The sequence below is a fragment of the Oncorhynchus masou genome, chromosome 21, assembly GCF_036934945.1.
Source record: "Oncorhynchus masou masou isolate Uvic2021 chromosome 21, UVic_Omas_1.1, whole genome shotgun sequence".
Classification (NCBI taxonomy): Eukaryota; Metazoa; Chordata; class Actinopteri; order Salmoniformes; family Salmonidae; genus Oncorhynchus; species Oncorhynchus masou.
The window spans coordinates 6758350-6775245 of NC_088232.1; the positions used below are offsets into that span (position 1 = coordinate 6758350).

The window sequence follows — 16896 nt, forward strand, 5'->3', positions numbered from 1 at the left end:
GCTCACGCAGCACCAGACAAGATCCGCTGTATGAGGTACTACAAACCCATGGCCGAGTGAAACAGATGGGTATACAGACAAGATTTACTTGGGTCCCAGCCCATGTGGGGGTGGAGGGGAACGAGTCAGCTGATGTTCTGGCTAAACAGGCGTTTTAGCAGTGGGGAGGTGGACGCTACAGTTAAAATTAGCAAGGCAGAGGTAGAAGGCCTGATATGGACAGTGTTTGTGCAGAGATGGCGGGAGCCGTGGAATAGAGACACTAAGGGGAGGCATCTCTTCCATATACAGAGGAGAAAAAAATGGAATCAAATTTTGTCACATGCTTTGTAAGGAACAGGTGTAGACTAACAGTGAAATGCTTTCTTACGGTTTCTTTTCCAACAATGCAGAGTTAAGATTTTTTTTTTTAATTGAAAGTGACACAAAGAATAAATACACAGTGAATAACAATACAGAGTAAAAATAACATGGATATATACGGGGAGTACCAGTACCGAGTCAGAATTAGTACAAAAAAGGGTCAATGCAGGTAGTAAGGGCAGCTATTTGATTAGCTATTTAGCAGTCTTATGGCTTGGGGTTACAAGCTGTTCTGCTGTTGTTGTGCGGTAGCAGAGAGAACAGTCTGTCTTGGGTGGCTGGAGTCTGACCAGTTTTTGGGCCTTCCTCTGACACTGCCTGATATAGAGCTTCTGGATGGTATGGAGCTTGGCCCCAGTGATGTACTGGGCTGTGCTCACCACCCTCTTTAGTGCCTTGCGGTCGGGTGCCTTGCAGTTGCCGTACCAAGCGGTGTGCAGCCAGTCAAGATGCTCTTAAAACTTTGGGGACGGGAGCACGAGAAAGATGATAGGAGTCCACCTAAACTCGACAGAGGTTGCAATGCCAGGGTTGTGGGTGCAATTCCCAAGGGATCCAGCACAAAAGAAAGTATGTAAACGCATGCACCCACTACTGTAAGTTGCTCTGGATAAGACCATCTGCAAAATGGTCAGTTTAAATGTCTGAAAAATTGTCAATTTAAATTGAAATCAAACAATTTCACATACCTAAAATGCGTATCCTGATATGCCTGTGGCTTTTTGCAAGAGGAATTTGTTCTTAATTGACCTGCCTGGTAAAATTGCTACATATATGAATTTTAAAAACAAAGTTATAACGGTAATTATTGCACCTATGTGAAGCTAGCCACAATAAAAATGAGCCACGATCGTGGAATTTGCGGTTTTCCCTTCAAAATAAAAGTCCCCCATTGGAAGTGATGATACAAGTGTAACAGATACATATAGAAGCATCATGCCATATTTGGCCTAGCTAATGCTAAACAAGGTCGGAATGTTATATAAAAATAAACAAAAGACAATAATTTGACAAATGTTTTAAATCACACTTAATTGGACTTCATAATTGCATTGGGGGCATTCGTATATGCAATGCACCGCCTTACCTATGAATCTTGGGTCCATGAAATGGGGTGACACCCACCGATTACAATTCTGAAGAGAATACACAAATATTAGCATCATAACTCATATTAGGTCACTTTAACTGTGGGAAATTATTCAACAGTATTGAATCTATTGAAGATTCATATTGCAATGTACAGCCTTACCTATGGATCTTGGGTACATGAAATGCGGTATCAGTCTACTCTGTGACACCCACAGAATACAACTGTTTAGAGTTTTCACAAATATTAGCATCGTAGCTCTTATTGGGGACTCTGAAACCACTGTGAAATGACCCCCTTTAAGCTCACCTGTCAACCCACTATGTATTTAACATTCATATTGCAATGTACAGCCTTACCTATGGATTCTGGGTCCACGAAATGGCGTATCAGCCTACTCAGTGATGCCAACAGATTACAATTATGTAGAGTTCACACAAATATTAGCATCGTAGCTCATATTAGGGAACTTGGGAAATCTCACTATTCAGCCTTGTGAACATTCATATTGTAATGTACAACCTTACCCCATTTCATGGACCCAAGATCCATATGTATCAGCCCACTCAGTGACACCCGCAAATCACAACTATAGAGTTTACACACATATTAGCGTCTTAGCTTTTATTGCAAGACTCCGAAACCATTGTGAAATGAGCCACATTTCAATATGTACAATACGCTGTATAGTGAGGTGATTTTTGTTGGGGTCAAATTAACTAATTGTATTTTGATAACATTCTGACCTTGTTTAGCACGATCTATTCCAAATATGCCACGATTCCACTATTTGTATCCGTTTGCATCACTTTCAATGGGGGACCTCTACTTTGAAGGATAACTGAAAGTTCCACTAGTGTGGCTAATCCTTATTGTGGCTAGTTTGACATAGGTAAGTATTGCGTACTATTCAAACTGACAGACACAATTCTGAGTTACACATCTGAACACGTGTGCAGAGGGGAACCGTGCGACAGCCCCGCAGACTCCTGCAAAATGTACCTCTTGCCATTCCGCTGTCGGTCGTGAATCTTGAGACGACTGGCGAGGATGCGCTCCCGTACCACCTTAATTTCCAGTAGCTGTAGTTTCCTCCGCAATCCCGTTTTCTTTCCGGCTTTGAGTTATTTTCAAACGTAACACTGCATAGTCGTCTATGAGTTTACATATATCTGCCACGGCTGCATTCGCTAACACCTACACGATGGAGGCTATTTGAGTGTGAAAAACCATACAGTTTGCCATCGTTAGGTTAGCAGCTAGCTAGCTTTACCGAGAAACAACCAAGTTCCGTCTCCTTAAGCTTTCAAAGTTATTGACATTTTCCAAATTGACTGACCTTCATGTCTTAAAGCAATGATGGACTGTCGTTTCTCTTTGCTTATTTGAGCTGTTCTTGCCATAATATGGACTTAGTATTTTACCAAATAGGGCTATCTTCTGTATACCACCCTACCTTGTCACAACACAACTGATTGGCTCAAAGGCATTATGAAGGAAAGAAATTCCACAAATTCATTTTTAACAAGGCCACAGCTGTTAATTGAAATGCATTCCAGGTGACTACATCATGAAGCTGGTTGAGAGAATGCCAAGAGTGTGCAAAGCTGTCATCAAGGCAAAAGGTGGCTACTTTGAAGAATCTAAAATATATTTTGATTTGATTAACACTTTTTTGGTTACGACATGATTCCAATTGTTATTTCATAGTTTTGATGTCTTCACTATTATTCTACAATGTAGGAAATGGTAAAAAATTAAGAAAAACCCTGGAATGAGTAGGGGTGTCCAAACCTTTGACTGGTACTGTATATACCACTATTTCATTAAAAAAAAGACACCACCCTGGTCCACTACATTGACCCTAACAGTTAGGGTCAATGTAGTGGACCAGGGTGGTGTCTTTTTTTTAATGAAATAGTGGTATATACAGTTAGGGCCTAACTGATCCTACACCAGGCAGACTCTTTCATTCAACACAACTTGTAACTCGCCTGCAGTAAAACCTTGTACACCCAAGTACTTCTTTGCAGCTGCCACCACAACATATATTTTCTGTGATTTACGTTCCATTTCTGCGGCACAGTTGATAACCTTACTGAAGCACAAATTTGTATCACTATGTATTGGCCTAGGCCTACTACTCACACTTGACCCATCATCCTCTACTCTCTTTACTGCCTCAGTGTACGACACCTTCTGTTCTACTCTGACAGCTTCTCTCGTACTGGGCACTTCTGATCCCCAGCAATATGGGCACCCCCACAGTTGACACTAACATTCCTTCAGCCTATGCCCTCCTACACACTTCTCACATCTTGAATTCTACCTCCTACACACTGCTGCTGCAACATGACCATAAGCTTGGCATCTGAAACACCTTAGTGGGTTAGGCACATAAGATCTCACGGGATAACTGACTAATCCTAACATGAATTTGTTAGATAAAGACTTGCTTCAAAACTCAAAAAAGGACAGCCGTGTCTGCGTCGCACCAAACAACGGGTATCACAGACACAGGGAATCTTTCATTTCAGTTGCTCCACCTCAACCCAGTACTCACTCCTTGCAAAGACACACTGCTCCAGAGAGCAAAGCAAGTCATGCGTCTTGTCCCGAGGTGCGTTCCACGATGCACCTTCTTCCTCTGGAAGGAAGAAACACTGAAACTCATTAAGTCCACTTTGAGCTACCTTCACCGATTTAACAGTACCCCAAAAAAATGTTTTACCCAGCCTGAGACTACATATGGGTCAGCCAAAAAGCGGAGAGATCCACTTTCTCCAAAACGGGGACAAAATCATTCTTTGCATGAACATCAGGTGAGGCTTGGACTCGGAGGCCTTCACCACACCTGCCACCCCAGGTAATTCATCCTCACTCTCGTCAGGTTCAATTTCAGAGACAGCAGAGTATGGTTTGTACTTCGCGCCATTCTTCCTCAACACACATCTTCCCACTACACTTGTCTCTTCTTTTTCCTCAGCTGTCTATAACCACATCTCTCTGTTCACCATGCTCAGGCTGCGCCTTCACCCACTATTGTTTGCAGAACATGCAATGATGGGCTTTCTCCAATACCCCATATCTGTTCCTTAGCCTAATTTATTAGTCTGTCTTTCTCTGGCCTCTCCCAATTGGGACTTGTTACTTACTGTTCAGTTGGATTATTTTGCACATGTTGATTTCATTTGTCAGCTGACATAAAAACAAGGAATTGCCAAAGAGACACTTTCACCTTACTTATTCTTTCAATTTGTATTGGAGGATGGCTACTGGTGATGTGCAGATCAAACAATGCGTTATTTTTTTAACAACTCTTTTTACTGACTCAAGTCATTGTTTGTTTTTCTGAGTGACTCTTTCATTTTAGTCGTTCGTTTGACCTGCTAGTGCTGGTCGCAATGAGTTCTACAGCAGGATTAATACACGCTCCTTCGGCTCAGCGGCTCCAGAGATGTGCTCCGACCACCAACTGTCTGTCATATGCACACAGGAAAATAGATTGAGCATAAAGAAGAAAAATACATGTTTAGAACTGATCACATGGTTCAAGAATGACTGCAATTAATTGATTATTGAATGTTATGATGGACACGGCTTTGTAGATCCAAAAGATACACAGCCTATGCTCAACAAACTCAAACTTGAGAATGAATTATTTGGGTGGCTGCAGATTGCGAACAAATGTGCTTATCACCCTCATGGTAGTCAAGCAATGCGTTCCGCCAAGAGTAGTTCACAATCCAGTCCAGTTGTGGCTACAACTAGACATCGTTTCAAATGGATCAATAAATACTCTTAATTGTATGCCTAGCAATCAACAAAATGTACTTTGTATAAAGCACACGTTTACAAGTCTCAGTCACAAATGACAGATCACACAATTATACCATTTATAAATTGGTCAGGTTTTTTTTGTTATACACTGACAGCTGTCAGTAGCCTATTTGTTGTTGTTTCTCCACTCAGTCTGGAAATCACCACTGTGTCATTCTTCAGAGGTGGAACCTAAATGAACATTTCCACTCTAGAACAGAAATTAGATTGAAATAGGGGCAGCATTTTCCTCTGGCAGGGCCCTTTAAGACTAAATTAATCAAGACCTGGGCTTGTATCCACAAAGCGTCTCAGAGTAAAGAATGCTGATCTAGGATCAGGTCCCCATCTGTCCTATGATCTAAAAGACAAAACTGATCCTAGATCAGCACTCCTACTCTGAGAGGCTTTGTGGATACGGGCCCCGACCTAACAATATTCAGACAGTAGTTTACTATGGGCTCGTGAGACTGTGTGAAGTCCTGTGCTGCTCAGCTGGTTCATCTGGAGGTGCAGTCTGGTTGTCCTCCATGACCATGGTCCCTTCAGGGTTCCCCAGACCCTCCTCACACCCCTCCTCCTTCACCAGCAGCACCCTCCTGGAAGAGAGAGGTGATACAGATTACAAGGCCATACCCAGCTAACAGTTCTAGGGAGAGAGAGACATTTTTTAAAATCTTACCTGCAATGTGCACCTAATGTTTGAGTGTCCAGTTTTCTGTTAGGGGAACATTCTATTTATGTCAGCAAAAACCTTATAACCTTTTTATCCATTCATAGCTCGATGACTGTTCAGGGATACTTACACGCGATGTTTTCAACTTACATATTTTAGACACACTTTGACGTACATGATTATACTATGCATGTTCCGTTATACATGAATAATAATAAAAACAGTCCTCACGTGGAATTTGAACTCACAACCTCTTGGTTCACGGTATGTCGATCTTCCTGCAAAGCCAATGTCCGTGTCATGTAGCAGTTAGTCAGACCAGATGTATTTATTTCAGCAATATAAGGGCTTTCAGTATAGTTGTCTAATGTTGGTGGGGCATGTTAACCTGATTTAAAGATACTGCTGAATCGCTATGATCAATTTGTTTTTCGAGTGTACTTTAACAGAGCTGAGATTTACTTCAAAGTGCATTCACCCTTTTGCTTACAGCCTTACACCTATCAAGTTGTTTCAGCTCTTCACAAGTGCTGAGAGAGGAGGGGGTACGGTTTCTTCGGGACAGGACAGTGCGTAACAATACTGGCCCAATAAGCACATGTTCTAGTGATATCCCTTGTTGGGACTGTGGTTAGGGCATTCGTCATTGGTGCTTGTGGCCTGGGTTCAAGACTTGCTTGGGGAATCACCTTTCGCTCATATTTTTAGCAAAATATATTAAATGTAATTTTATGGCAACAGTTCCAACATACCTATCTGATCTAATTCAAATTAATTTACCAATAATTTCTATTGGGCAGAAAATAAACTGAAAGACAACCCAAACATCCAAAAAGTTTGTAGAGTCACAAGCTTGATGTAATCATTTCACGCTAGGAATATGGGAACAAATACTAAACCTTTGACTACTTTAATACACATAAGTGAATTTGCCCAATACTTTGGTACCCTAAACTATGTAAAAAAAAAATTAAGTGCTGAAATTTCTAAACGGTTCACCCGATATGGATGAAATTACCCTCAAATTAAAGCTGATAGTCTGCACTTTAACCCCAGACATTACATCATTTTAAGTCCAAAGTGCTGGAGTACAGTCAGAACAACACAAAATGTGTCACTGTCTCAATATTTTTGGAGCTCACTGTATACAATGTAGAACAAACATGTCATTGACAAACTAATTTGAATTAAATCAGATAGGTGTGATGTAACTGTTGACAAATAATGACATTAACATACAGTGAGTTCCAAAAACATGAGGAACACCTTCCTACTATTGAGTTGCACTCCCCTTTGCCCTCAGAACAGCCTCAATTCATCGGGGCATGGACTCAACAAGGTGTCGAAATCGTTCCACAGGGATGCTGGCCTAAGTTGGCTAGATGTCCTTTGGGTGGTGGATCACTCTAGATACACATGGGAAACTGTTGAGCGTGAAAAAAGTTAGTCTGGCACCTACTAGCATACTCTGTTTAAAGGCACTTAAATAATTTGTTTTGCCCATTCCCTCTCTGAATGGCACACATACACAATCCATGTCTCAATTGTCTCAAGACTTAAAAACACTTCTACACTGATTGAAGTGGATTTAGCAAGTGACATCAATAAGGTATCCTAGTTTTCACCTGGTCAGTTGATGTCATGGAAAGAGCAGGTGTTCCTAATGTTTTGTACACTCTTTTCTGCAGACAAGTATGAAAATTAATCTTTGTATTTAATGCAGGGTTTGATTTAAATGTCAGAAGCCATCGAGTGGAATGGTTACTTTCTATGTTATAGAGTGGAATGGTTTTTCTGCTGGTGTATACTGAGGTAGCTCCTGTCCGAGAACCTTTTCCCGCAGTCCGTACAGGCGAACGGCCTCTCTCCCGTGTGGACCTTCAGGTGCATCTTCAGGTGGTCCTGGCGGGAGAACCTCTTCTCACACTGGGTACAGCTGTAGGGTTTCTCCCCTGAGTGGATCCTCTGGTGCCTCTTCAGGTCACCAGCCTGGGCAAAGTGCATGTGACACTGAGTACAACTAAAGGGTTTCTCCCCCGTGTGGAACCTCTGGTGGATCTCCACCTTCTGGGGGCAGCTGAAGCCTTTGTTACAGAACATGCAGAGGAACCGGTTTCCCTTACCACTGCCTGATGTTTCTCCCCCTCCCTGAGCCTGGGGTCTAGCCCTGTCGAAAAGGAAGCGGCCGTGTGAATCGGAAGGCCCCATTGACGTGGACACTGGGACGCAATCCCTGAACCCGTGTAAAGGGGAGTGGGTCGAGGCATCTGGATTTGTCTCTAACCTTTCCCTGTAATTTAAGAAATCTCTGCCTTGTGAGTGTCCATCTCCCAGGTGATTATCTGAATTCCATGTGGGAGAAACATCTCCCTCCACTTTCACAGTCACTTCATCTATGACCAGACCCTCCCCTTTCTTATCTAGGCACCCTTCAGAGTATACACTACTACTGTACCGGTTCCATTTCCCTCTAGACAGATCAGTTGGTGTCTCTAAACCCAAGGGCATGTTGCCAGGGGCCATCTCTGTAGCGTAAGAACAAGACAGATCATCACCGCCAGTGGCTAACGTGTCACCATCTCCATGGGAATGAACCATCCTTTGGCTATATTGAAATACCGGTAAATACTCTGAGCCGGGAGCAGTAGGACAACCCAGTGGCCCCAATCTCTCTGGGTCTGATCTGTGGTCAGATCCTGTGTGCAAGAGCCTTTGTGTTACAATTAAAGTCTTGATGTCTGTCTCTGACTTGAGGACGGCGTTCAGCGTTCCAATGCTTCGGGTCCAGGGCTGCGCTGGGGCAATGGTGGAGTCATCCGTGGCTACAGGGGGCGTTCCAGCTGCTACTCCAGTCTGGATGTCTCTGCTGTGCAGTCTGTCTTCCTCTCCTTCAGACCTCTCCTGCTTCACCAGAGATGATCCTCCAGGACCTGCAGCCTCTGCAGACTGACAAGAAGAGAGGAGGTTATTACCTGTACATGAGTCAAATTGGATAAAAATGCCGTAGGGAAGTCTCACAAGCTCCCCTATGGCAGATAAATGAGGATGTACATGTAAGCAAGTGAATAGCTGAGGGGAGTCTTCCTGAAATATCCCAAGACCCAGTAATTACTTTTTGTCCTTTCTAATGAACATTTGTTATTGATCTAAAGCCATACATGCCACTGTGTTAGATCCTGTTGTAACTTTGAGAGGACATTCTGGCCTTTTCAATGATATCACGTGTGGGTATGTTACCATCATTTTTTCTTTATGGTTCTTCAAAATGGCTACCATCACAATTAGCACGTTTTATGGTAAGTGTGTGTAATTTGAAAGTTTAATATTCAAATTGTTTCTAATAGGTAAATATCTCAGAAATAGTTTGAGTTTGTCAGTTTAATAATTTTTTCAAATTGAATAAGAGCTTATTAATAAATGTCCTCTGTTCATATTTAGTACCAACTGAGTATAATGGGCTCTATAGTGCACATACAATCAAATCTAGACATTTTTTCACCAAAAATGATGCCAAATTATGCATAATTACGCAAAAATATGCATCATTCCCTAGCCTTTTTTGTACTGGGTTTCATGTAAGCAAGTGAATAGCTGAGGAGAGCCTTCCTGAAAATAAAAACTGGCCACATTTGATTTACAAAGTAACACAATTTTTATGCAACACTATTACACTAACCTCTATCATGATAACGTGCTGGGTTGAGGTTCCACTCCCCTCACCATTAGTGATTGTTTGGTCATCTCTCCAAGCATTCTGTCCCACTGGGTTCACAAAGCTCCCGTGGCTTCCAGTGAGATGTCCTTCACCTAAGAGAGTGATTGGGGGAAAAGAGGTGGTCAGGTTAGCTACTGTCAGTGCTCAACAGTATATTTATTGACACTGTCTAGAATTGGCAAGGATGTAAGGTAACACTTCAACTTTTTGATATACTGTTTATTGATTGATGTATTATGTTCCATGCATCACATTGTTTTCATTAAGTAAATAATAGGAAATGCAGTAAATAAAGAATCTGGTAAGAATATGATAGTGTGTCTGCGCATGATAGCTAAGCAATCGTCATCGGATTACAGTTAATTTTGAAAAACTAGAGGATTACTTCTAAATTCTGAAAGGATGTTTACGGAATACTGAGCGAGTCTGACCACTATGATGACACACCAAATCCGTTTGATGGATTACGAGAAAAGTGCAAGAATAGGTTTTATGTAGAGCTTGATTTGGATGAACAACGAGTCGCCGGCACAGGACATGCAGCTAACCTCGGAATAGGCCCTAATCCCTAAGACTCGGTAAAGACTTCTTAAGAGATAAATAATCTGCCATCACTCTCCGTTCTTATGGAGAAAGTACAATCACTAGAGAACAAACTGGACAAGCTCCGTTCGAGACTATCCTATCAACGGGACCTGAAGAACTGTAATATCCTACGTTTCTCGGATTCGGGGCTGAACAATGATCGTTTTTCCATGCATTGTCAAGACCGTCCGGCAGCGTTGGGTAAGGTTAAGGGGCAGGGGTGTGTCTTTGTTAACAACAGCTAGAGCGTGACCTTTAATATTAAGGAAGTCTTGAGGTTCTGCTTGCCCAAGTTAAAATACCTCATGATAAGCTGTAGACCAAACTATTTACCAAGAGAGTTTATCTATATTCGTAGCTGTTTATTTACCACCACAAACCGAAGCTGGTACTAAGACCGCTAAGACCCACTAAGATGAGCTGTATTCGGCCATAAACAAACATGCTCATCCAGAGGTGGCGCTTCTAGTGGCCAGTGATTTTAAGGCAGGGAAAGTGAAATCATTTCACCTAAGCAACTAGAGGAGAAAACTCTAGATCACATTTACTCCACAACATATAAATGCACACAAAGCTCTCCCTTCATTTGAAAAACCAACAAACCATGCATGAGAGCACCAGTTGTTCTGGACGAATGTGTGATCATGCTCTGCGTAGCCGATGTGAGTAACACCTTTAACTTATTATGGCTGGGGGCAGTATTGAGTAGCTTGGATGAATAAGGTGCCCAGAGTAAACTGCTAGCTACTCAGGCCCAGTTGCTAATATATACATATTATTAGTAGTTTCTAAAACTGTTTGAATGATGTCTGTGAGTATAACAGAACTCATATGGTAGGCAAAAACCTGAGAAAAAAATCCAACCAGGAAGTGGGAAATCTGAGGTTTAAGTTTTTCAACTCTTTGCCTATTGAATATACAGTGTCTATGGGGTCATATTGCACTTCCTAAGGCTTCCACTAGATGTCAACAGTATTTAGAACCTTGTTTGATGCTTCTACTGTGAAGGGGGGGGGGGGGGTAGGAGCTGAATGAGTCAGAGGTCTGCCAGAGTGACATGAGCTGGTCACGTGCATTCACGTGAGAGTTAGCTTGAGTTAATTGCATTTCTGGAGACAAAGGAATTCTCTGGTTGGAACATTATTTTAGATTTATGTTAAAAACATCCTAAAGATTGATTCTATACTTCCTTTGACATGTTTCTACGGACTGTAACAGAACTTTTTGACTTTTCGTCTGCTCCTAGTGATTGCACGTCATGAATTTGGATTACTGGGCTGAACACGCTAGCAAAAAGAAAAGAAAAAAAAGAACTTTATCGAACAAAACATACATGTATTGTGTAACATGAAGTACTAGGAGTGTCATCTGATGAAGATCAAAAGGTTAGTGATTAATTTTTATCTCTTTGTGCTTTTTGTAACTCCTCTTGTTGGCTGGAAAAATGGCTGTTTTTCTGTGACTAGGCGCAAACCTAACATTATCGTTTGGTGTGCTTTCGTCGTAAAGCCTTTTTGAAATCGGACACTGGTGGGATTAACAACAAGTTTATCTTTAAACTGGTGTAAAATACTTCTATGTTTGAGGAATTAAAATTATGAGATTTCTGTTGTTTTGAATTTGGCGCCCTGCACTTTCACTGGCTGTTGTCATGTCGATCCCGTTAGCAGGATCTAAGGCATGAGAAGTTTTAAACAGGTTAACTGCTACAGGGCCAGATGGATTACCAGGACATGTACTCAGAACATCCACTGACCAGCTGCCAAGTGACATTTTCAACCTCTCCCTGGCCCAGTCTGTAATACCTACATGTTTCAGGCAGACCACCATAGTCCCTGTGCCCAAGAAGGCCTGGTAACCTTTCTTAATGACTATCTCTTACATTTACATCTGTAGCCATGAAATGCTTTGAAAGGCTTGTCATGGCTCACATCAACACCATCATCCCGGACCCACTCCAATTTGCATATGGCCCCAAAAGATATACAGATGCAATCTCTATCGCACTCCACACTGCCCTCTCCCATCTGGACAAGAGAAACACCTATGTGAGAATGCTATTCATTGACGACAGCTCAGCGTTAAACACCATAGTGCCCTCCAAGCTAAGGACCCTGGGACTGAACACCTCCCTCTGCAACTGGATCCTGGAATCCCTGACGGGCCACTCCCAGGGTAGGCAACAAAACATCTGCCACACTGACCCTCAACACTGGGGCCCATCAGGGGTGTGTGCTTAGTCCCCTTTTGTTCTCCCTGTTCACCCACAACTGCGGGGACTCGCACAACTCCAACACCATCATCAAGTTTGCTGACAGCACACGTTGGTAGGCCTGATCACCAACGACGATGAAACAGCCTATAGAGAGGTCAGAGACCTGGCAGTGTGGTGCAAGGACAACAACCTCTCCCTCAACATCAGCAAGACAAAGGAGTTGATCGTGGACTACTGGAAATGGAGGGCTGAGCACGCCCCCATTCACATCGACGGGGCTGTAGAGGAGCAGGTCGAGAGTGATTGACAGCATATTGACTGGCTGCATCATCGCTTGGTATGGCAACTGCTTGGTAACCAACCACAAGGCACTATAGAGAGTAGTGCGTACAGCCCAGTACATCACTCGGGCTGAGCTCCCTGCCATCCAGGAACTCTATACCAGGCGGTGTCAGTGGAAGGCCATAAAAATGGTCAAAGACTCCAGCCACCCAAGTCATCAACTGTTCTCTCTGCTACCGCACGGCAAGCAGTACCGATGCACCTAGTCTGGAACCAACAGGACCCTGAACAGCTACTATCCTCTAAGCCAGGCCTGGGCAACTCCAGCCCTCGAGGGCTTGATTGGGGTCACACTTTCCCCCCATCCCTAGCAAACACACCTGATTGAAAATAACTGTTGTTAATTGTTAATTAATTAATTAATTGTTAATCATGTTTAGTTGATTATTGGAGTCAGTTGTGTTAGCTTGGGCAAAAGTATGACATCAATCAGGCCTTCAATCAGGCCTCTGAGGACTGGAGTTGCCCAGGCCTGGTCTAAGCCATAACACTGCTAAATAGATAACCAAATAGCTACCAGGGCTATTTAACTATCTGCATGGACCCTTTCTGCACTAACTTTTTGGATTCATCACATACCCTGCTGCTACTGTTTATTATCTATCCTGTTGCCTAGTCATGGTATTCCTAGTTATATGTACATATCTACATGACCTCGTACCCTGCACATCAGCTCGGTACTGGTACCTATGTATATAGTCAAGTTATCGTTACTCATTGTGTATTAATTATTTTCCCATTATTTCTCTATTTTCTCTCACTCTGCATGGTTAAAAAGGGCCCGTAAGTAAGCATTTCACTGTTAGCCTACACCTGTAGTTTACGAAGCATGTGACTAATAAAATTGGATTTGACAGCAGTGGAGTAGCCTATGGGCGATATGGATATCACATAAGGTCTATTATTGATATCTACATAGCCATTATGTGATTCACACCGCCACTGTGCTGGTTGTGGATGGCTGTTCACAGATGTATAGTTGTGTTTTACCCCAATAATGGTTGAATTGAAGAGTGTAGGCTAAGCTACCTATCAATCATTGTTTATGCGACCCATGGACAGCCAGTGAAAAATGTGCTCGTAGCAGCTGCATAACGCGGATCCCAGTCTATGGAATAAAAGTTTGAGGGAGTTCCTCCCTTGTAAACTCCTCTGTGGTATTGTGCTCCACTAATACTGTCAAAAAAACATTTTATTTTCAAGAAGACCACAAGTAGGGCTTTTTTTGCTCAATCTAATTTGTGCTGTTTAAAAAAAAAACAGGCCGAATGGACACATGCTTAAAAGCTGCAAATTATTGAGATGGTGTCCCCCATAGAGATCCTATTAAAAAGTAGTTCTATGGGATCACCAACAAAAAAATGTAATAACAGCTCAAAGCATGCCTTTCAATGAGAGCAGCATTTCTTTTTTAACCATGTTTTGAAGCAATGAGCCCTCCATGACAAAAACAGAGTAGGCTAATAAGTCCTTCATTTTTTGGGTAAAACAATTAGACTGGTTTTTAATGTAAATGTACACTGAGTGTACAACACATTAAGAACACCTTGCTTTTTCCATGACAGACTGACCAGGTGAAAGCCATGATCCCTTATTGATGTCACTTGTTGAATCAACTTCAATTAGTGTATATGAATGGGAGTAGACAGGTTAAATAATGACTTTTAAGCCTTCAGACATGGATTGTGTATGTGAGGCATTCAGAGTGGGATTGGGCAAGACAAAATATTTAAGTGCCTTTGAACGGGGTATGGTAGTAGGTGCCAGATGCACCGGTTTGTGTCAAGGCCTGCAACGCTGCAGGGTTTTTCATGCTCAACAGTTTCCCATGTGTATCAATAATGGTCCACCACCTAAACGACATCCAGCCAACTAGACAAGTTTGGGGAGCATTGGAGTCAACATGGGCCAGCATCCCTATGGAAACCTTTCGACACCTTGTAAAGTCCATGCACCCACGAATTGAAGCTGTTCTGATGGGAGTGGTCATTCATGTTTTGTACACTCAGTGTATCTGAAAGTGATTGCTGTTTAGCAGTCTGATGGCCTTGAGATAGAAACTGTTTTTTAGTCTCTCGGTGTCTCTAGCGGTGTGAACAGGAAGTGGCTCGGGTCAACTGCAAGGCTCTCCAGAGGTTGGTGCAGTCCACACAACGCCTCACCGGGGGCAAACTACCTGCCCTCCATGACACCTAGAGCACCCGATGTCACAGAAAAGGCCAAGAGGATCATCAAGGACATCAACCACCTGAGTCACTGCCTATTCACCCCCGCTACCATCCAGAAGGCGAGGTCAGTACAGGTGCATCAACGCTGGGACCAAGAGACTGAAAAACAGCTTCTCTCTCAAGGCCATCAGACTGTTAAACAGCAATCACTAATGCAAAAAGACTGCTGTCTACATTGAGACCCAATCACTGGCCACTTTAATAAATGGATCACTAGTCACTTTAAATAATGCCACTTTAAATAAATTTTTACACATCTTACATTACTCATATGAATTTTATACCATATATTGCCAATGCTGCTCGGTCATCGCTCATCCATATATTTCTATGTACATATTCTCATTCACCCCTTTCGATGTGTGTATTAGGTAGTTGTTGGGGAATTGTTAGATTACTTGTTAGCTATTACTGCACTGATGAAACTAGAAGCACAAGCATTTCGCTACACTCGCATTAACATCCGCTAACCATGTGTATGTGACCAATACAATTTGATTTGAAAGCCGCTCAGACTCAACCTTTCGCCAAATGTACCTCTTGCCATTCCTCTGCATCGGTCGACGATCTTGACACTACTGGGAGGTCTGGCAAAGACACGCTCCCGTGACACCTTCAGTTCCAGTAGCTGTAGTTTCCTGCGCAATGTCCTGTTCTCTTCCCGGCTTTGAGTTATTTCCAAACGAAGCACTGCATAGTCGTCGTCTACGAGTTTACAGATCTCAGCCACGGCTGTATTCGCCAACACCTCCATGATGGAGGCTATTTGAGTGTGAAAAACCAAACAGTTAGCCATTGTTAGCAGCTAACTAGCGTTACCAGAACACCTATCGAGTTGTCTCTAAAGCGAATTAAACACTAAGTAAGATGCTGTGCAGTTAAATTAATCATTTTGAGTACCGGTGTTTAAGAAATATCTAAATAACAATAAAAACGCTAACGGGGAACTTGTTCTTGGTCACTGTTTACTTCCGTTTACTGAAGAGCAAGGATCTTATTGGCTGACGTCAGCTCAAAGAGCGTATGTTAATTGAAAACTGGTACTGCATATTACAAATTCCTATTCATGATCACGGTATTTCAAGCTGAATAGACTTATTTAAAAAGGACAGTGTGTTAGCAAGAATAGAGTAGAAAATGACTTTATTCCATCATCAATATTAAACTGTCCTTGTTCTAGCCTAAGTTTACTGTCTCTCAAAACAAGTATTTACTCAAGCCTGTTTCAAATGACAAGTTAACTAAAGGTTAATGCGGGGTATTAATTACCCTCTTACCAAGACACTTCATATAACTATAATATTTCAGCTAAAGAATAGTTCCCAAACATCCTCTGCATACATATCAAGCCACACCCCTACGATTTCCCCCCTTGGTGGGGTGGACACTCCTATGTCTGATAAGGCTAGTCAGGAAGGAGAAGCTCTTGTAACATAGTTTGCACTTGAAAGGCCTCTCCTTGGCGTGAACAGTCTGGTGCCTCTTCACATAGTTTGCATGAGCCGGCTTGTTTGAATCCGTCCTAATACTCGGCCTCCCACTTTGTGACCCAAAGACAGCAGAGGACATTTTCTGACCTCCATCCTTGAGCCATTGTTTGGGTGTTTATGGGATTGTGTGCTGTGTTATAAGCTAGACACATCTTGTGATGAACACCCATTCTGACCCTGTCTGTATTGGTGGGGTAACAGAGGAAGCCTAGATCCAGGTCCAGACCTTCTATGAACCAAGTCACCAGGCATTAGATGAAACCCTGAAGGAGTAGACAGACCTGCTGATAGACTATCACCAGGGGTTTCTCCCACCACTATCTGTGAAGGCTGAAGCCAAGGGTGACTTGCTCTGTTAAACAGGAATACTGTG

At 42.5% G+C, this 16896-nt stretch overlaps 1 protein-coding gene across 2 annotated transcripts; it reads right to left on the reverse strand.

The window, feature by feature from the left end:
- Nucleotides 1-4620: 4620 nt before the first annotated feature.
- On the reverse strand, nt 4621-16008 carry LOC135507678 (uncharacterized). Of its 2 annotated transcripts, XM_064927275.1 has the most exons (5): nt 15571-16008; nt 9625-9755; nt 7780-8894; nt 5728-5871; nt 4621-4932 (listed from the first exon to the last, which is right to left on the reverse strand). In XM_064927275.1, coding segments are annotated over exons 1-5 (1650 nt in total). In that variant the 5' UTR covers nt 15830-16008; the 3' UTR covers nt 4621-4931. The 2 variants fall into 2 exon arrangements, 1 of the variants encoding a protein (XP_064783347.1); XR_010450691.1 differs by lacking the exon at nt 4621-4932 and having other exon boundaries at nt 5795-7372; nt 7574-8894.
- Between the last annotated feature and the right edge of the window lie 888 nt (nt 16009-16896).